The 20,438-nt window shown below is 38.5% G+C and overlaps 1 protein-coding gene across 1 annotated transcript; it reads right to left on the bottom strand.

Annotated features, from left to right (window-relative positions):
• Positions 1 to 4,124: 4,124 nt before the first annotated feature.
• Positions 4,125 to 6,916, bottom strand: LOC121328392 (cryptic protein-like). Its single transcript, XM_041273030.1, has 6 exons — positions 6,635 to 6,916; positions 6,291 to 6,340; positions 5,930 to 6,097; positions 5,360 to 5,474; positions 5,136 to 5,245; positions 4,125 to 4,389 (listed from the first exon to the last, which is right to left on the bottom strand). The coding sequence occupies exons 1-6, from the start codon at positions 6,655 to 6,657 to the stop codon at positions 4,289 to 4,291; spliced, it is 567 nt and encodes a 188-aa protein (XP_041128964.1). The 5' UTR covers positions 6,658 to 6,916; the 3' UTR covers positions 4,125 to 4,288.
• Positions 6,917 to 20,438: the final 13,522 nt, after the last annotated feature.

Below are 20,438 nucleotides of genomic sequence, written 5' to 3' on the forward strand. Positions count from 1 at the left end.
TTTATTTTATATATGTATACAGTGGAGTTCACAGAGATGCTACATCTACACATGAACACCCCCAGGCCAACAGCTGGAGTTAGTCACACATTTAAAAAGACATTGAAAGAAGTAACATCTGAAATGGCTTTGTAATGACGGATTACTTCTACTTTAAGAGAGAACCGCTCCATGCATTTCCCACATAAGAGGGAAAGGAAGACCAGATTCATATTTAGGAATCTCTGTGTAAAGGCAAACTGTTTGTAGTCTTGATACGTTTTACTGAGCGCATACAGTATTGAACTACAGAACAATGAGTGCTTAAATCTTAAGCTTTTAGTAGCCATGCATAATGTTTCCATGTTAGTAGTTAGAGCTTTTTTAAAAATTCTTGATGTTTTTTTTATTTTTTTATAATCCCATTAAATCTGCATTAGCACAATGAGCATATCTGCTCAAAAAGAAATTCCTACAGTCACATACTGTAACTATCAGTGCACAGACCACAAGGCTTTGTTTTATAAACTCCAGGCAGCCAGTGATACCTGATTGAAAATACAGTTTTGCTACAGAGCATAAAATCTTTTTTAAAAAAAAATCATTCTTACGAGGCCATTAAAGTATTAAAAAAGGCATGCTTCAATAAAAAAATAAAAAAAAAAGTTATCTGTCATTGATATGTGATTTATATTCAGATATTAACATGGGTAGTCAACCACTGTTTTCAGATTTAATCCTAGATACAGTCCAATCTTATGGTTTATGATCATACTACATGTGTGCATACATTTCATCAGCATCACTCACTGGCTTTTTCCTAACAGCGAAGACCAAACATGATGATATTTTAAGGAGTTGTTACTAACAGAGTGTTTAAGAAGGTTGTTATAAGCTAAGTAAAAAAAAAAAAAAAAAAAAGCTTATAGGTGTTTCCTGATGAAAAACGATATGAAGAAGCTCTTTCCCAGCTCTGAGTTCGCTACTACTAACAATGTCACCATGGCATTCATAAATCATAATCAAACCAGGCCAGACACTACAGATGAACTGACCAAACTAATATGTGGAACTGTTATTACACATCAGTATTTTTTATTGAAGATTTCACGATTAAAGCACTTTCTACTAAAATGAAAAAGTGTAACACCTCCTCTGTTAAGACTTTGCATTTCACATAACTTGACTACTAAAACTGTAAATCCTTAACACAGAAGAAAAGACAATAATTTAAAATAATTTACTTGGACTTTGATAGGGACCTGTTTCACTTTCATTTATGTATTTACCTTTCTGCTGCAGACCATGTGATGCACTCAGTTCAGTCTGTTAACCCTGCTGTGGGTTCAGTTATTTGAACAAAAGCTCTAATGTGAATAATCTGTTTGTAGGATTAAAGTTCAACAGTAGAGTAGATTGATTTAATCACAGAATGCAACTTCATGCATTTTACATTTTAATCCAGATTATCTTTAGGTATGGCTTACTTTCCATGACTAACCAGTGTCTTGTTTTAACCAGCAGTGTCAGGTGTTTTTCTAATTATTCTACTGAACCAGTTCTCAGCAGGGAGCTGGAGACAGAGTTACTGCCTTTGCAGTCTGGTGGATACAAGGCATGCCTCTAAGACCTTTCCTGATACAAATAGAAAATGTAATTTATTTAGCTTCTTAATCCCCCCCCCCCCATTAATCTGATTTATCTGTCATTCTTAATTCACATTATCCATAGATGAACTAAAAAAAAAACATGTAAACTAAGTAGTTAAGGAAATCCTCAACACAGAAAATGATGTCTTTGATTTTTTGCAATGTGGTTTATCTTTTAATGAAACCAAATACTGGAAAAACAACAACCTTACACTACTGAACAGGGGCAATTCAGCAGCAAACACAAAACAGACAGCTTGGTACAATTGACTGTCTTCGCTTAATATAGGATTGAAAAGACACAGGGAATTGAATAGTTTCCCATAACTGAAGTGTTCAGCCATTACTGATATATGTTGCAAAGGAATTGCACAGAAGCCTAAGTAAGTATTTTTTGATGATAAAGGGATTAAGTCTTCAAGTGCTGCTAGTCCCTTGCCATAAACAATTGCAAGACCAGTCAATTATCAGAAATTGTGCAGGGTTACTCAGATTCATGGGAGTGTTCTGCGTGTTTCTTAAATAGGTTCAAACAGAAATATTTTCAGGCTATTTGTAAGAATGAAAGAAATTCAAGCAATTGTTAGACCAACTGATAATGAATTAGAAAGGGAACGAGACTGGGGCTATGTGTGCTTGTCTTCATTCATCAAACATAAACAGCTGAAGTGTGAGTGGGAAGTTACAGCACTATAGATTGATTATTTCTTACAGTTTACGTACTAAATATTCAATCGGCACGACAGGAAACTATTTTTGGATCTCACAGAGCACTGCAGGGAAGCGGGGCACACCAGGAAATGCCACATTTGAGTACACTGCTTGCACAAAGAGTTGAAGCACAGACATTTCAATTAAAAAGAAAGTGTTGTTTGTTTTGTCTGACACTGCCCCTCAAATAAGCATTATGTAAACACCTTTAGGTGTAGATATTGGAAGATTTGTAGAGTCATCCCAGCAGAGTTTAACCAGTTTTGTCTTTATTACACAATTTGCTCTACCATAACCCTATATGCAACACAATTTAACACCAACCACACACAGAATTGCCTTTAGATTTAGCTTAATATAGATACAATCAACACTGTTCAGCTTTATACAACTCCCTGCATATCTAAATAGTAAAAGTGTATTTTAAATCTGTTTTCTTCTATCTAAATGAACTACATTGCCTTGGTAATTTTGTGCCATTCAGTTATTTAATGACAGACAAAGGTATGTATTATGGGAATTGTGCTTACAAATGAAGCACTCACGTCTGCAATGAAGATATGGAACACTTGTCCATTATCGCATTCTTATTTTTTCATGTGCATGTAACTCTGTAAGACCACTTGTACAATTAAGTTATTTTTTTCTTTATGCAAGTGCCATGTCAAAAAATGAATGCAATGTAGAAAAAAGTCCTTAATTACCAGAATTGCTCAGTGGGTCTACATGAAATCCGGGACAAGGAAAAAATTAATTAATTAATTAAATGCCTGCAAAATATACCCTATGGGCATTCTGTTCAATGAAACATCCTTTGTTTTTAGCAGTCATTTATAGGCAAGATTAACATCTTATAGACCTTTTCCCTTTTATTAAAGGGTATCTAGATCTTAAAACACATTTATGTCACAGTTAAGAAAACAGTATTGGCCTAAAAGCAGCACAATAAAACAGTATTTCCACAAAGACACAATCAGTAAACTATTAGCCAGTTGAATTGTGTGTTAGATAACAGGTTTGATATGGGCAATAGTACAGGGGTCAAGCCACCAAGTAAACTGAACAATCAGGGGGTCATTTAAGCCTTTATCAAACTGGCCTCATTGCAGATAACTGCAAAAGAATGTTGCAGCTCCAATCTTAGAGGAGCACCAACAGTACAACAAGAGACGTTTAACAAGGATCATCCATCCATTAAAACAAACATCAACATTAGTAACAGGCTGCAGATATAGCATGGTCAAATTTCAGTTCATACACTGCAAATTCGCTGCCTGTTTTCTTAAATTAACTAAAACTTGCAGTCACCAATCATTCCATAATTTCTTTGATTAATTTCTAATATTAATAAGACATCCCAGGCTGTCTTATCAATATGTTGAGCAGCAGTATGACTCTGTGGATGCAAGGCACTGGATATACTTATTTTAATGTCGTTCTCCTATACTGTGGTACTCACACCAATCACTTTTGAGTACAGTAAGTAACGTAGTAGAACAGGTTTCAAAATGTGAGTTTAGTTTTGCAAAGATTTACTTAAATACAAAGTTGCAACAATCCAAGCAGTTCTCATTTCTATAAAATGTTACCAAGTTCCAGACTATTAAAAACAACACATACCAAGGCAATGACCAAGTAATATTACATCACAATATTGAGTTTCCAAAAATAAGACTTTAATATCCTTATCCAGGTATATTTACAGTGTCAACATACAGTATTTACAATTTTAAAATGAATACAATAAAAATGCATATTCCATATAATTTACAGTAGTAGGCTTTCCACTGGAAGAATTTACTCTGTACTATTTACCACACATTTACAATATTACAAAAATTGCTTTCATTTTCATTGGACCCTTGCGGGTTACCTTCATTGTATCTTGATTTTCTAATGATAAATGATGGTCAAGTTTCGGCACTGAATTAGTAGATGTCCTTTAAAAATCATACAATTACTGCCAGCACAAGGATGGACATCAAAACGAACACAGATTGCTGTAATCTATAGCCCTCTGAATGGAGTTGGTAGTCTTCCACATCCTCATCTGAAATAGAAGAAAGGAAATGCTTACTGTCAGCAAGCCATTAGCAGTGATAGCGGGTCACCGGGCTACCAGTCTCCTGGCAGGCAAAGCTGTGAATGATAGTAGTCGAGGTCTATTCAGATCGAAATGGAGGACCCATTATGTCCCATTTCCAAATGTACATATTTCCTGAATCATCAAGAAGGATACTCCATCCTTAGCAAGTACTTATGAATGAAAATACAATGCAAATGTTCTGTAATTAGCAGTAAAATGTAATCAATTTAAATAAATGCAAAACACACTACACCACAAGCCAACTATCAAGTAAAGTTTAACAGTGTAAAAGTAAACCTTTAACTGAAAATGCACTGTTTCAAAAAGCATTACACATTGACATAAGCATGTATTCCGCTACAGTTAGATTAACAGCCTTACTCTGAACGGAAGTACCCAGAACTGTAATGCTTGTGCAATATGATTTTATATTGCAAATACCCTAGTTGTTCCAGAAGACTTAAGGCCGATTTAAACATAGGTAGGCAATGCAGCAATTTAGTGAATTTACTAGCCCAAATGTCTAAATCTAGGTTTTCTGACTACTGAAATTATAATTTCAATGCTTATTGACACCGAAACCACAAACCTGACTTGGGGAAATGCTTACTTTTCGTTTGCCATATACCATGAAGACATGGCACAATGCTTTCCCATGATAAGTTTACAACTACAGGACGATTAATGAATACAGCAGCTCAGGCACTTACCACAGTTATCATGAAAAACTTGTGGGAAACAGTGTAGTATCCCATACCCACATCGACAATATGAACATCCTTTTTGTACCCATTCACCATGAAGAATACCACCACAGTTTCTGTTTAACAAAAACAAATGTATGTAAGGTTAAAACTGCACAGAAGACATGTGAATTCATATAATGCACAAGAAATACAAACAAGAAATCTTTGACGGCCACCGTCTCATTTACCTGTTACGTTCATCATATTCACAACTTCTGCCTGTAAAGTGTTTTGGGCATGCACAAAAGCTGCCAAGAATACATGTACCACCATTTTGACAACAGCTCCTGCTTAATTTTGCACCTTTGAATGAAAAAATAAAATAAATGTTATGGTCAAACATGTCAGAGCCCTGCATATGCAAGTTGGTTGTGTAGAGATTTGCCAGAAATTAGCAGATCCAACTGGGAATTTCAGGCAGAATAATCAAATTAATAAACAACTTAAATTAAGAATGGCTTTACATTGTAAATACACTGCATGGCTTCTTAATTAACTTTTCCACCGTTCACCCTGGAAATCCAAGCCTTCATTTAAAAGGGCAATAAAACTTACTAACTGCCTAGAGGAGTGTTAAACCAGTTTGTTTGTGGTAAAATGACCAGAGGGACAGTACAATGAAAGCTACAATGTGGCCTTCAAAAAAAAAAAAAAAAAAAAAAAAAACTTACAACACCTGCATTAAAGTCCCATGTACTTGTACAGTATAAACTGACATTAATATTAATATCAAACTAATAAGGCAACGCGAAACGTACTTCCTGTAAGGCCAGTGAAAGGTAAAACAACTACAGAATCTCCGTTTTTTCGCCCCTCCGATCGAGTATTCATTTCATTGAACTGTTTTAAAAATTCGGCGTGTTGAGGGGTTTGCTTTTTTGATGGATCAGACAGTCTGGAGTCTTCACAATCCTGTCCCACGCAACCTACAAATAAATACGGTAAATTATGATTAACGTATACAAATTAATGCATTTAAAAATAACTGAAAACGTACTACAGAACACCAACCAATGTAATCGAGGCTTCTAAATTAGTGATGACTGCAAATACATATAATATTACATACAACTGAAAACATGCTGGGTAGCACAATACAAAATACGTTGGGTTACCCACCTAGTCCAAAATGAATTACTTGGAATGTGACTACCACAGAGAAGAGAACCCTGAAAAACAAATAATATTCATTAAAACTACACTTTATAAAAGTTTGTATAATTTATAAAAGTTTTGTATAATATCCCACTATAAATTATATATATATATATATATATATATATATATATATATATATATATATATATATATAGACACACACACACACACACACACACAGACGGAATGTGAATGCGAGAATATAACAAGAAGTTGTCTCACGGACAAGTGCATTATTTTACTTTACTCACTCTACAAAAACTATAAATGACATTAAAAAAAAAAAAAAAAAAAAGTCCCGTTACCCGATAAAGCATCCACATTGCATTTTCTTCGCTGCACTTGATAGCGAGGGCACAATTTAATTATTTGTTACTTTAATCCAGATCTGCCTTCGCGAAACTGTGAAAATGTTAGAAAACCCCAAATGAAAATGGATGTTGAGTCCCTTGCTGGAAAAATCGATACTACTAAACGCAGAACACTCTCCTGAAACTCGTTCATGTCGAAGAATGAGCAACTAATACCTTCTTCACCCATCAACTGCAGGCCACACTCAATGAGCTTTTGACAGCCAATTAGCACCTATGAGCCCCACCTCCAGACTAGCAACCCCTTGCCTTGCACGGAGACCTCAAATGCAAATCAGCAGTCAAATGGAAAGTATGCTGATATTATTATTATTTTTAAACTGTTTTACAAACACATTTATGTTGTTGTTTTTAAACTATTGGTACCGTTATAAAAAAAAAAAAAAAGTTATCAGTATAAATTTGGTTATCAGTACCACTTAAAATTGGACACCAATGTATAATCTAACCCTGTTCATAAACCACTGGATGTTCCAAATTTAGATTTACATTTAAATATTGTCTTCAATGTTGACATTATTTGCCACTACTTGGAAATGTAATCACCTCTGGGTTGAAATTCACCTACTGTGTGTTCCGTTTTCACCTATTGTACACATTTCTCTCCACCAGAAAATCAAGTCCTGATTTAGTCCTAGTTGTATAGTTAAGCTCATTGGTCATGCATTTAAAATCCCGCAGTGTTGCAATGCTTGAATTAATTGGTCATTACACTGGAATGTGGTGAATGTGTAAAATAGTGTAAAACAAGGAGTGTGCTTGTTTTGAAATGAGAAACTAGCCATGTGTTTCACAGTCTTTATTATTCAACCCAAAAGCAGCACTGGTTTCATCAATTGTATAAATGTATTTTATGGCTATTCAACTAATACTGGAGCCATTAACTTGGTAAACAAACCATACTTGTGATTTTAGGGCGACTCATCAATGTGGTGCCAAAAATACCCTTGTTAAATCATTTTTAACCTAAAATTATTGACACCGGATTTCATTATATAGGCTATTTTATTATGACCCACTAGCCTTTCTCATGCATGCCTGTGGTATTTACTATGAACAACTTCAGCCAGGGATAATTAATAATGTGTTACCTGGACATTACAAAAGTAAATGGAAAATAACTCACATTTCTGTCGTATTCATTAAATACAATTTGCCTTGCACCATGTAAAAGTGGAGTATGCTTTCGGTATTGTCGTTGGTTTTGTTAATGTTTTTATGAAGAATAAATATGCTATAGTGAGTTATTTCAATAATGCTTCATACATATTAAGAAATATAATGTGATACATGTATAAAAATAAATGTATAAAACATCTTAGTGAGACAATTCTCAACACACTATCGCTCCTTAATTTTAAGCCTTCCTGTAATTTAAAAATATCCCCACAGCTGACACCCAATAACACTCCCACTTAGACAACAAGAGCTACAGACAGTGTTGGTCTGACTATAAAACTGATAGCCATCACTCAAAGTTTAAACAAAGAAATATTTAAAACCATGTTGATATCGACCAGCAGTGGTACTGAACAACAGGTATACATTGAGGGCAGTACTGAGGACATGGGCAGTGATTTAATTTAGTTAATGTAATAATTAAGTACTAAAAAGAGGACTGGAAGATTGCCTACCCCTTTACAGTGTTTTTTGCACCTTTTCCCCTAGGTTATACTATGCATTTACAAGCGTTTACCCTGGTGTGCCATGTTTATTTACATGCTTTAACAAACCTCACCATTCTTTACAATGCCACCTAAATGCTTTCACAATGCTTCATTACACTTTGCTGTGCTTTTACTATGAGAACATTTTATAGGGGACCCCTACATTACAGGAGGCTTGACATCATTTTTAAAAGTGTGAATAGACAGACAAGAATAGGTTTTATTTTGTACATTTTTACCCTGGCAGACCCTATATCCACATTAGTTTGAAGGGACCAGAATTAAAATTATTACAACATATTCACAGAATGTGTCTATGATTTGATACATTCATACAATTATTTAGCTTTTTTGCCTTTTTGCCAATTAAAATATACTCTGCCTTTTTTGTTATCTAAAATGCTGACTTTCTGAGATGTATTAAGATCATTCCTTTTACATACAGTGCAATGGATTATGGTAAATGCTAGCCATTGCATCTCAATTGGCCTAACATTTAAATAAGGAAATGAGTAAATGGGCCCATGGTTTGTTGTTGAATGAATCCCTATTGCTATGTTTGCATTTGTTTTGGTAATTAAAATAAAAGCTGTTGCAATGGCTAAGTCAAAAGAAAGAGCTTTAAATGTTCACTAATGCACTCTGAATTTACATTTTTTTAGTGCTGATGTGTGCTGCTTCACTATTATTAATATTTAATAATACACTTATCTATTATTATTATTGAGCTGCTTGGAAAATAGCCTGCAGCGTTAATATAATTTTTAAATGATATGTACTGTATGTAGACAATGTAATTAGGGCTTCTGATTTTCGGTTTTAACTGGTAAAACCCGATAAAACACCCTTGATACAAAAAATCCTTAAATTGGTGGACAGCCAATAAACACCAGAAAGTACCAGAACAAATGTGGAAATGGTTAATCTATTCACATTGACTTTTTCAATTAAAAAAAAAAAAAAAACTACTACAAAAATAATAATAAATACATTTCCCAGCGCTGCTGGGCAAAGTCCCACCTTCCTGACTTGTATCTATCATTGATTCGTTCTGAATACTTTAAACCCGCCCCAATTACTGAGTGACAGCCCATTCCTACATTTCTATTGGAGACTCCACTTGCAAGATTTAAAATGAGATTACAATCAGGATGGAGGCTTGTTAGCGGGATTTAAAGCTGTGTTAAAGTTAAGATACGGAGGTTTATTAAAACAATTAAAACAGAATTGTGACGAAATGGACAAAAATGCCTACACACAAAAACCCCAGAAGAATGTGCCCGTGACCACAGGGATTTCATTGTGGAAGACAGCAAAGGAAAGAAGGTACAATTTAAGTGTACAAGTACTGTCAAGTTACTATACGTATTTTAGCACAAAAAAAACCTCAGAAATGCTCAAGCATTTTGGAAAGTAACTGAAAACAGTAATTTCATACAGTACTGTATATAAAAATCAAAAGCCCCATAATGTCAGTTTTTTTTTTTTTTTTTTTACTGTACTTAATGTATTATGCATTGTTTATTACTTTATCTTGTAAAGCGCTTTGTGATGGCGGTCCACTTTGAAAGGCGCTATAAAAAATAAAGATTGATATAGCTTCCTTTCAATTCGAAGATGACCAACAATACCCATCTACTGAGGGAATAAGTAGTCACTCCATGAAGATCATGTTCTCTTTTGCTTCTCACAATCAGGTAGGTAAGATAGGTATACTAACCTCTCCAGTTGCTGTGATTGAGTCTGTGAAAGAGCTCTCACTACAAGTTTTCTGGCATTTCCCCTGCAATTTATTACTGGAAGTTGGCTTGCCACTTCCCCGGAATCAGAAACTTGGATTCTGAGCTATAAATACTGCCTAACTGCAGTCTGTGTAAAGAAAAAAAAAATCTTTCTTTTCAACAGCCTACATTGCCTGGCGAATGGATGCAGGATGCGTTATCAATCATGCCTTCCAGGGATGGTGACTCCTTCCCACAGGAAGAGACAGGGGTCATAGAACTGACCGAGGAGACGGACTCCAGCTCTGAGGTTACCTCAGAGACTGGTACTACCCCTCTCGCAAGGTCAGTTCGGACGCTTATGGAGCAAGCCTCCAAGTTCCTCTGTTCTCTGGAAAGCAACGCTTGAACAGCGCCGATCTGTTTTCAACCCCACAGCCCTTATCTGTGTTTCTGGATTTTCTTGAAGGAGGTACAGTCTTCTTGGCACCGACCGGCCTCAGCGCTGACTGTCTCAAAACAAGCAGCCCTGCTGACTTCCTTGGAAGGTGTGGGGGCGCTGGGTTTAGCCGGTGGATTCTACCATCGCGGCCCTGGTGCGAGCCCCTCCGGACGACCAATGCTGGATAACAGAGGCTTATGCAGCTGAAGCACAAATAACGTGCATGACCAACACGGTAAGTCTCCTCATGGCCTACTGGATGGCATTCTGCAATCGGCACCCCTCCCTGAACCAGTAACTTCGGAGCTGCGCTTTGTTTCAGGCATGCTGCTGCTGGTGTCAGGCTTCCAAGGGCAAGTCCTGTACTGAAGCCTGGCGGGCCTTATAGTGTTGCGCACACAGCTTTGGCTGTCGCAGGCAAGGGTCTCGGATACGGACAGGTCTGCCTTGTTGAATGTGCCTATCTCCCCAGGCAATACATTTGGGCTAGCAGTTCTCCCACCGAGAATGGAAGGCGTCCCAACAGGTGGCCTCGATGCTCCCTTCTCGTGCTCCGGTGTGGGAGAGGATGAGATGCTGGTGTCCGCCTGTGACACAAATTGTGACCCGGACAGTTCTGATCCGAGCTGCGCTGCGTGGAGACCTGAGGCATCACCTTCAGGCTTCCAAAGCAAGTAATAACCGGGGTTGCCCGCAAGGACTTGAGGTCTCAGACCCACCCCTTCACAACACCAGCTACAATACTGGCGCAATTTCACCTCAGACTCTTGGGTGTTCGTCTCCATACACACCGGTTATGCTGCAGTTGCACGCGGACCCTCCTCCCTTTCGAGGGATCATGATTACATCCATAAGTGACCCTCTCCAGGTCTTGGCCGTCAGGCAAGAAGTAAATACATTACTTCTCAAACAAGCCATTCGCCTCGTAGAACCCACCTTTCAAGAAAAGTGGTTCTACTTAAGGTATTTTCTGGTGCCAAAAAAGGACAGTGGCCTTCGCCCCATCCTAGACCTGAGACACCTCAACAGGTTCCTGAGGGACAGGCGGTTCTAAATGGTGGACTTAAAGGATGCACATTTTCACGTCCCTATTCATCAAATGCACAGGAAATCTCCTCTTCATCTTTCAGGGAAGCGTCTTTGAGTTTTCCGTGCTGCTATTCAGCCTCTCCTTGGCCCCCCGTGTTCTCAAAGTGTGTGGATGCCATCCCAGCCCCCTTGTGGCTGCAAGGGAATGAGGGTGTTGAACTACCTGGATGACTGGTTGATCTACTCCCAGTTGCAGAAAGAAGCAGTGGCCCACACGATGATCGAAACTGGGTCTCATCATCAATGATGCCAAAAGCCATTTAATACCGGTGCAAAGTACAGTTTACTTGGGTCTCTGGCTGGACTCCCTTAAAATGCGTGCCTACCTATCAGACAACAAAGTAGCCGCCAGCTATGCGTGGATCTCCTCAGTCAGACGAGAGGCACAATGGCACTCAGAACAGACTCCAATTGTGGATCTGGCCCCTGAACAGGACCGTCTGTCTGCCTTAGGGCTCTCAGATGCAGTTGTCAGTACACTGTAGAATGCTAGGTTGTACGCCTATAAGTGGAAGTATTTTCAAAATGGGTGTATGCAGGAATAAAACTCGGAGATGATCTTTGGGTATATTCATGCAGATAGATCTTTCTTTATTACACACTGCAGTATGGAGGCTACGTCTGCTTGCTAGGCTCAATAGACTGAAGAAAAAGCGGAAGACATAAGCATTTGTACTAGGCCCCATAGGAGGAGTGAAGCAATGAGGTGGGAGTTCCCGAGCCCCTCGATAGGTTCTAGCAGCAAGACAACATGAGCACACAAACCAAGAAACTACAAGTTACAATGCTTCTCCTCCCAGGGGCAAAACAGTAAGAGAGTAACAGGTGATAAACAAAGGTCTGAGTTGTTCAGGTCTGGAATTCTTCCATCTATTAAGGAGGCAGCCTTAGATCATCCTCCCATCCTCCTTATGTCGTCTGTGTCCATCACCTCTGCTAAACGGGTTAGTGAGCTACAGGCTCTGTCAGTGCACAGTGCCTTTTTGCGTATTTGGGATGATGGAAACAGGGTATCGTGACACACAAACCCTGCTTTCCTCTCTAAGGTGGTTACTGTTTTCCACTTAAACCAATTGGTTAAAATAGTGGCTTTCCACCCACCTCCTTTTTCTTTGGTGGATGATCAGAGATTGAATTTCCTCTGCCCGGTTTGGGCATTGTGAGGTTATGTGGATAGGACGAGAGTGCTGCATCAGTCTGACCAACTCTCCGTCTGTCATGGTGAAAGGACCCTGGGTAAATCCCTCTCAAGCAGCGACTGTCCCACTGGATTGTGGATACAATCTCGACTGCATATACTAATGCCGGCCTACCTTCACCTGGGAGGGTGGCAGCGCACTCTACCAGAGGAGTGGCTATGTCTTGGGCCCTCTTTAGAGGAGCTTCATTGACTGATATTTGTACTGCGGCTAGCTGGGCAACTCTGCATACATTCACCAGGTTGTACCTACTTAACATGGTAGATCCCTGTATGCCTTCATTAGGCATAAGGGTTATTGAGGTTGCAGGCTCACACCACAAACATTAGTTTGGTGGTGTCGAGTCATCCTTTCGTCTGCTGTCTCTGCTCTCGCTCCCTCGCGACGGCTTTCATATACTTTCCAAAAGTATTATTGTTGGTCGTCTTCGGATTAAAAGGAAATGTTAGGTTACAGATGTAACCCCAGTTCCCAAAAAGAGAAGATGACCAACAAACCTTGCGAGGTTGCATCACTTGCATTCAAGGGTTCGATGCAAAAAAGAAAGTGATCTCTGTGGAGTGACTACTTATTCCTTCGGTCAGGAACAAGGGTTACATCCACAACGTTTTTAAAAGTACAGTAATATTCTGACAATACTGCTAGTTTGTTTATATATAAAGGATGTATTATATTTTATAGAACAAAAACAGCAACAAAGAATGTACAGCTGATTTCCGTGGATTTCCCTGCACTACTATTAAAACATCTTGCAGCTTACACAACTCAATTACAGGGCAGTGGCAGTAGTATATGGGGCTTGCTGCATAGTCACTTGTAGCAGCAGAGGTACTGCACACATTGCAGCTTAACTGAGCAGTGCTTCAGCCACGGGGTGTTGTCTGCACTATGCAGCCATTTGTGCAGGCAACAGTAGGAGTTGTAACTGTCACTATTTTACCTATTATGTATTAGATTGATTTTGTTAACTGGTTTTCTGGCACTGAACAAAGAATAGTGTGGTTGGGTATATCAGAGGCAACCTGACTTTGTGTTAGTGAGAATGAAAGAAGACAGCACTGGAATCACCATCAGGAGCTGAGATAGAGTTATCTACAAGAAGAAAGTCTGCTTTAGATCAAGCAGTTGGGGAATAGGCCACTCACTGGACTTGTCTCAATTACACCTCCTCCTCCCCCTGGGCTGCTGAAGAAAAGCACTGTTGTCAGGATTTTATTCCCCCACCAAACTAAGAGAAGGGATGTTTGCTTGTTCTTCATTGTCTAACTGCAGCCAATAACTTTAACAGTATTTTAACACATATTTACCAAATATAGTAATACATATTTCTGTGAACATCACATTCAAAACTAAGGTCATCCTTGTGTCGTTCTGAATCTGATTGAAATTGAATGAATCAGAATGAAACAGCAGAGCTAAATGCATGAGACCTGAGCAGCTAGGCAATATGTAGCAAATGCATAGCTGATTGATGGGAGAATTAGATTGTGTTAGGCATCCTATTTTCAAGTAATAATGGTACTCTATTCTACCTACAATTTTGTGTAATAATTGCATTTTAAATTAAACCCTACAATGTAAAACTCATATTCCTTCTCTGAACATAATACTTTGTATTAAAGTAAAACTAAATTATTAGGCATCTACATTTAGGTACATGATGAAAGTCAGGATGAGAGAACCTGTCTTTAAACAACATAGCGCATATTAACAGAATGTCTTTTACAGTTTGTGGCAGGCTGGCGAGTGGATAGAGGCCCAGAGACAGTCTGGAGTTCAAAAAAAAAATAACTTATTATAAACACAAAAATGAAAGGGCACAAGGGCCAAATCTAAAAAGCAATTTAAACACAAATAAAGCAAAAACAAACTAGCAAAAATAAAGGTTTCCAGGCTGGGCAATGCCTTCACTGGATCCAAAACACCAAAACACCAAAACACCAAAACACCAAAACACCAAAACACCAAAACACCAAAACACCAAAACACCAAAACACCAAACTACTTCCTCAGCTCCCTCATCCCAAATGAGAAGCAGAGGCCTCCTTTTATGTCAGGTGGCTGGGCGCTGATTGATCGTTAATTAACCTAATCAACTAATCAACCCCAGCCACCTGAACATAATAAACCCAGGCAGGCAGGGGAAATTAACCCCATCCCTGCCAATTTAAAAAGGGCAGAGCTTTGCTCTGCCACACAGTTTTAACAAAAAATCACATATTATTTACATTAGACATTTTGTACCCTTACCTAATTATATTCAATGACAATGTTTCAGCAGTGGCTGTACAATGGCAGTCCAGTGGTTCTATACAAAGAGGTAATGGGAGCTACAGTGAAATGGTATGGCCCATTTGTACATTTTCATAATTTGTATCTCAAAACAAACAGATGATCCATTTTAATACCACAGTTCCTAAATGCATACTGTAAAGGAATACACTGGTTTTACATGTTTTTAATAACTCTTACTGTATCACTTGTACCAAGCTTACTCACCTCTTCACCCAGTGGGTTTCAGATATTTGACACGGAAGCTAACAAGACATGTTTCGTAAGGAAGGGATTTGATGCTATTGATTCACCTTTTAGAAAGGAAAGCATGAAAACAGGCAATAGGAGATCAGCAGTTATAATATTTTGGGCATTCTCTAAACATAGTTCTCTGTTGTCTTCAGATGATAATAAAATAAGGCTGAATAAAAAAAAAAAAAACAGACCCCAATGCACAGATAACTTTAATGTCTTTATTACAAAAGAGGGAATTATGCCAGATAATGTGTCCTGGTTTATAGAGGTAGCTACTGTAAAAAAGGTATAAATGACAAACTATCTGAACACTGAAAAACCTGTTTACAGTACCATATTTATGCCATATGCTTGATTTTTTATTTAAAAATCCTGTGACTTGATGCCATATCGTACATTGGCTTTAGACAGAAAAGACATACAAATCATGCCAGATTCTATAATAGACAGGTTCCAAAGTGAAGGCCTTTGCAACATCCCTGCATATCAGAAGTGGACAGTGTCCTATACAGGATACAGCTTACAGACTGTGAATCCTAATGAAAGTCAATGACAAAGAGATTCATTTAAAACTGCACAGAAGAAACAAAAGTGGTTTAAATATCAGACATCGGACAGATTTATTTAAAATATTGATTATGTGTAGCATGACTACATATGTGTCGGATATTGTACAATGTTTTAATCCACTGACAATGAACCTCATCTATATAACTGTCAAAAATGCCCTCAGGGTTACTGCAAATCTGTTTACTTCAGTTCTTCCTGAACAGTTTGGGTCACAATGTCAACTGATGCCAAGTTATTCTTTATAACTTTAAGCCTTTTCTGGTCCTTGTTTTACTTCAGCATGTTGATGATCCAAGAACACTGCTCTCTACATGATTTAATGCCTAGAACAGGGACACAGCCTGTTGGCTTTTTGAGGGATTGCAGTGCCTTAATCAAGGATGTGTCCACAGAGTTACAAAACTAAAATGCATACTGTCTAACGCCCCACAAAAACAGACTCTGAAGAAAATGATTCACAAGTTTGATTGCATTTTAATAAAAGCAACACCTCTCTGTTACTCTCCATTGGGAGCCATATTGTGTTTTGCAGGATCATTACAGAAAACCGGCCCAGAAGTCATTTAGAGATTTAGAGTGGTTTCATTATAATCCACAAGACTGTCAGTATGGGATAATCAAAGACAATTGTCTTCAGATTAATACAAATAACTGAAACTCTGGTTTAGCTTGTATTGCATATTTACTTCTCAATAGTGTTGTATACTTGATTTTGTTAATGTGCGCAGTAGTGCTGATGAAGTCATCTGTATGTAGATAGACAGGATGACACACTTAAGATCATAGTAATACATTTGAGCATGGTAATACACGTGTCCATGTTTACAGTGGCTTGCGAAAGTATTCACCCCCCTTGGCATTTTTCCTATTTTGTTGCCTTACAACCTGGAATTAAAATGGATTTTTATTTGGATTTCAAGTAATGGACATACACAAAATAGTCCAAATTGGTGAAGTGAAATGAAAAAAATAACTTGTTCCAAAAAATTCAAAAAAATAAATAATGGAAATGTGGTGCGTGCATATGTATTCACCCCCTTTGCTATTAAGCCTCTAAATAAGATCTGGTGAAACCAATTACCTATTAAGTCACATAATTAGTTAAATAAAGTCCACCTGTGTGCAATCTAAGTGTCACATGATCTGTCACATGATCTCAGTACATATACACCTGTTCTGAAAGGCCCCAGAGTCTGCAACACCACTAAGCAAGGGGCACCACCAAGCAAGCGGCACCATGAAGACCAAGGAGCTCTCCAAACAGGTCAGGGACAAAGTTGTAGAGAAGTACAGATCAGGGTTGGGTTATAAAAAAATATCCGAAACTTTGAACATCCCACGGAGCACCAATAAAGCCATTATTAAAAAATGGAAAGAATATGGCTCCACAACAAACCTGGCAAGAGAGGGCCGCCCACCAAAAACTCACGGACCAGGCAAGGAGGGCATTAATCAGAGAGGCAACAAAGAGCCCAAAGATAACCCTGAAGGAGCTGCAAAGCTCCACAGCGGAGATTGGAGTATCTGTCCATAGGACCACTTTAAGCCGTACACTCCACAGAGCTGGGCTTTACGGAAGAGTGGCCAGAAAAAAAGCCATTGCTTAAAGAAAAAAATAAGCAAACACATTTGGTATTTGCAAAAAGGCATGTGGGAGACTCCCCAAACATATGGAAGAAGGTACTCTGGTCAGATGAGACTAAAATTTAGCTTTTTGGCCATCAAGGAAAACGCTATGTCTGGTGCAAACCCAACACCTCTCATCACCTCGAGAACACCATCCCCACAGTGAAGCATGGTGGTGGCAGCATCATGCTGTGGGGATGTTTTTCATCGGCAGGGACTGGGAAACTGGTCAGAATTGAAGGAATGATGGATGGCGCTAAATACAGGGAAATTCTTGAAGGAAACCTGTTTCAGTCTTCCAGAGATTTGAGACTGGGATGGATGTTCACCTTCCAGCAGGACAACGACCCTAAGCATACTGCTAAAGCAACACTCGAGTGGTTCAAGGGGAAACATTTAAATGTCTTGGAATGGCCTAGTCAAAGCCCAGACCTCAATCCAATTGAGAATCTGTGGTATAACTTAAAGATTGCTGTACACCAGCGGAACCCATCCAAGCTGGAGCTGGAGCAGTTTTGCCTTGAAGAATGGACAAAAATCCCAGTGGCTAGATGTGCCAAGCTTATAGAGACTTGCAGCTGTAATTGCTGCAAAAGGTGGCTCTACAAAGTATTGACTTTAGGGGGGTGAATAGTTATGCACGCTCAAGTTTTCTGTTTTTTTTTTGTCTTATTTCTTGTTTGTTTCACAATAAAAAATATTTTGTATCTTCAAAATGGTAGGCATGTTGTGTAAATCAAATGATACAAACCCCCAAAAATCCATCTTAATTCCAGGTTGTAAGGCAACAAAATAGGAAAAATGCCAAGGGGGGTGAATACTTTCACAAGCCGCTCTACATGTTCTAAATAAGTATTCATTCTATATTATTTAAGATGACAGTTTTCACCTTTTTTTGAGTAAGAAATTACCTATATAAAAAACCTAGGAATCTAATTGAGATACAGGAAAGGTGATGAGAGAGAGAGAGAGAGAGAGAGAGAGAGAGAGAGAGAGAGAGAGAGAGAGAGAGAGAGAGAGAGAGAGAGAGATTTGAAAGAGGACTGGGAGATTTAAAAAAGTATAAAGTAGATTTTCACATATTTCACATATTTCAAACCTAAAATGTTATTAAATCTTAATCTAAGTCCTAATAATAGATAAAGACAACCCGATTAAAAAAAAGACACAAAGCATGATATTTTTTCAACATTTATTTATCCACAAATGATTCAGCATTCAATACCCATGTGTGAAAACGTATGTGAACCTTTAGATTCAGTAACTTTTGGCACCCCCTTGAGCAGCAATGACTTCAACTAAGCGTTTCCTGTAACTGTTTGTCGGTCTCTCACATCGGTTTCGAGGAATTTTGGCCCATTCCTCTGTAAAGAACTGCTTCAACTCGATGACATTTGAGGGCTTCCTTGCATGGGCAGCTCACTTTAGGTCCTGCCACAACATTTCGATGTGGTTTAGGTCCGGACTTTGACTAGGCCATTCTAAAATGCTGAATTTCTTCTTCCACAGCCATTCTTTTGAAGATCTGCTTGTATGTTTAGGATCATTGTGTACTTACTGCATGACCAGTGGAGACTCGTGTACATGGGCGCAAAGGGTGCCACCCCACCAGTTTAAATTAATAAGTAATAATAATGATCAAAATTAAATGGTAGCTACTATTATTAACACTACGATAATTGTTACCTGCATTACAACGCATTATTTCTCACCCCTGCCGCACACAGTGGGGTGGGAGGAACAGATCGGAAGCCTACGTTTCCAATCGGTTCTGAGGCTCATGCGCAGTGGTGATTTCTGAGCTCTTCATGTGTGGAAGCAATGTGAGTTCTCAATGAGCTCTGGGGTGCTGAACCCAGCTCCCGTGACAGTTATGAAATTGCTTAGCAGTCCTGACTACAGTATGATACTCTAAACAATCAAGCCACTTTTAAAATAGGTGAAACATGTTTTAATGTCATAACTACAGTATGCTCCTGCAGAAAAAGTAAAACAAAGTAAATTGTGGAGATTCATCATCTATTGTCTGATTAAACCTGGTACCCTACATTTGTTTTCTCTCTGCACTAAAAGTAATACTAGGGCAAGTATAGGGCAATATGGTTATTCATACTCTATTTATGTCAAATGCTAGTTATTTACATAGCCTACTACTGCTGTAGGCCTATTTATTTGAATATACAGAAATCAGTAGCCTAGTATCTCTGGTCATTTATATCACAGGCTTTCGTTTCAATAATGTAATGCACAGTAGCAATTACGGGAGGATAACTGAAGAACAGTTAAATACAGTACATCGAGTGTAAGTAGTATGCAACGTTTTTATGTTATACATGTATTTGGGAGAGGTGAAATATGGAAGTTATGGTTGGGGGATAAAATAAGAGTTGGTTCTCCGACGCCCCACCCCTCTCAAAGTTCACCAGCAGCCACTTTGCATGATCCACTTTTGGTTCAGCTTCAGCTCACAGACATTCTCCTCTAGAATCTTCTGATACAATGCAGAATTCATGGTTGTGTCAATGATGGCAAGCTGTCCAGGTCCTGAGGCAGCAAAGCAGCCCCAGACCATCACACTCCCACCACCATGCTTGACGGACGGGATGAGCTTCTTCTGTTCGAACACAGTGTTTGGTTTTTCGCCAAACATAACGTTTCTCATTGAGGCCAGAAAGTTCTACCTTTGACTTGTCTGTCCAGAGAACATTGTTCCAGAAGTCTTTTGGATCATCTATGTGCTCTTTGGCAAACTTCAGATGGGTAGCAATGTTCTTTTTAGTGAGCAGTGGTTTCCTCCTGGCTATCCTTCCATGAACACCATTCTTGTTCAGTCTTTTTCTGATAGTTGAGTCATGAACACTTACATTAGCCAATGCGCCAGTGGCCTGCAGATCC

This window comes from Polyodon spathula, chromosome 2, assembly GCF_017654505.1.
Source record: "Polyodon spathula isolate WHYD16114869_AA chromosome 2, ASM1765450v1, whole genome shotgun sequence".
In the NCBI taxonomy this organism is placed as follows: domain Eukaryota; kingdom Metazoa; phylum Chordata; class Actinopteri; order Acipenseriformes; family Polyodontidae; genus Polyodon; species Polyodon spathula.

Coding starts and splice junctions, on each gene's coding strand:
- LOC121328392 (XM_041273030.1), bottom strand. CDS start 6,657: ATGCAATGTGGATGCTTTATCGG. Junction 6,098..6,290: donor AGTAATTCATTTTGGACTAG/GTGGGTAACCCA, acceptor ATTTATTTGTAG/GTTGCGTGGGACAGGATTGT. Junction 4,390..5,135: donor AGTTTTTCATGATAACTGTG/GTAAGTGCCTGA, acceptor CTTCTATTTCAG/ATGAGGATGTGGAAGACTAC.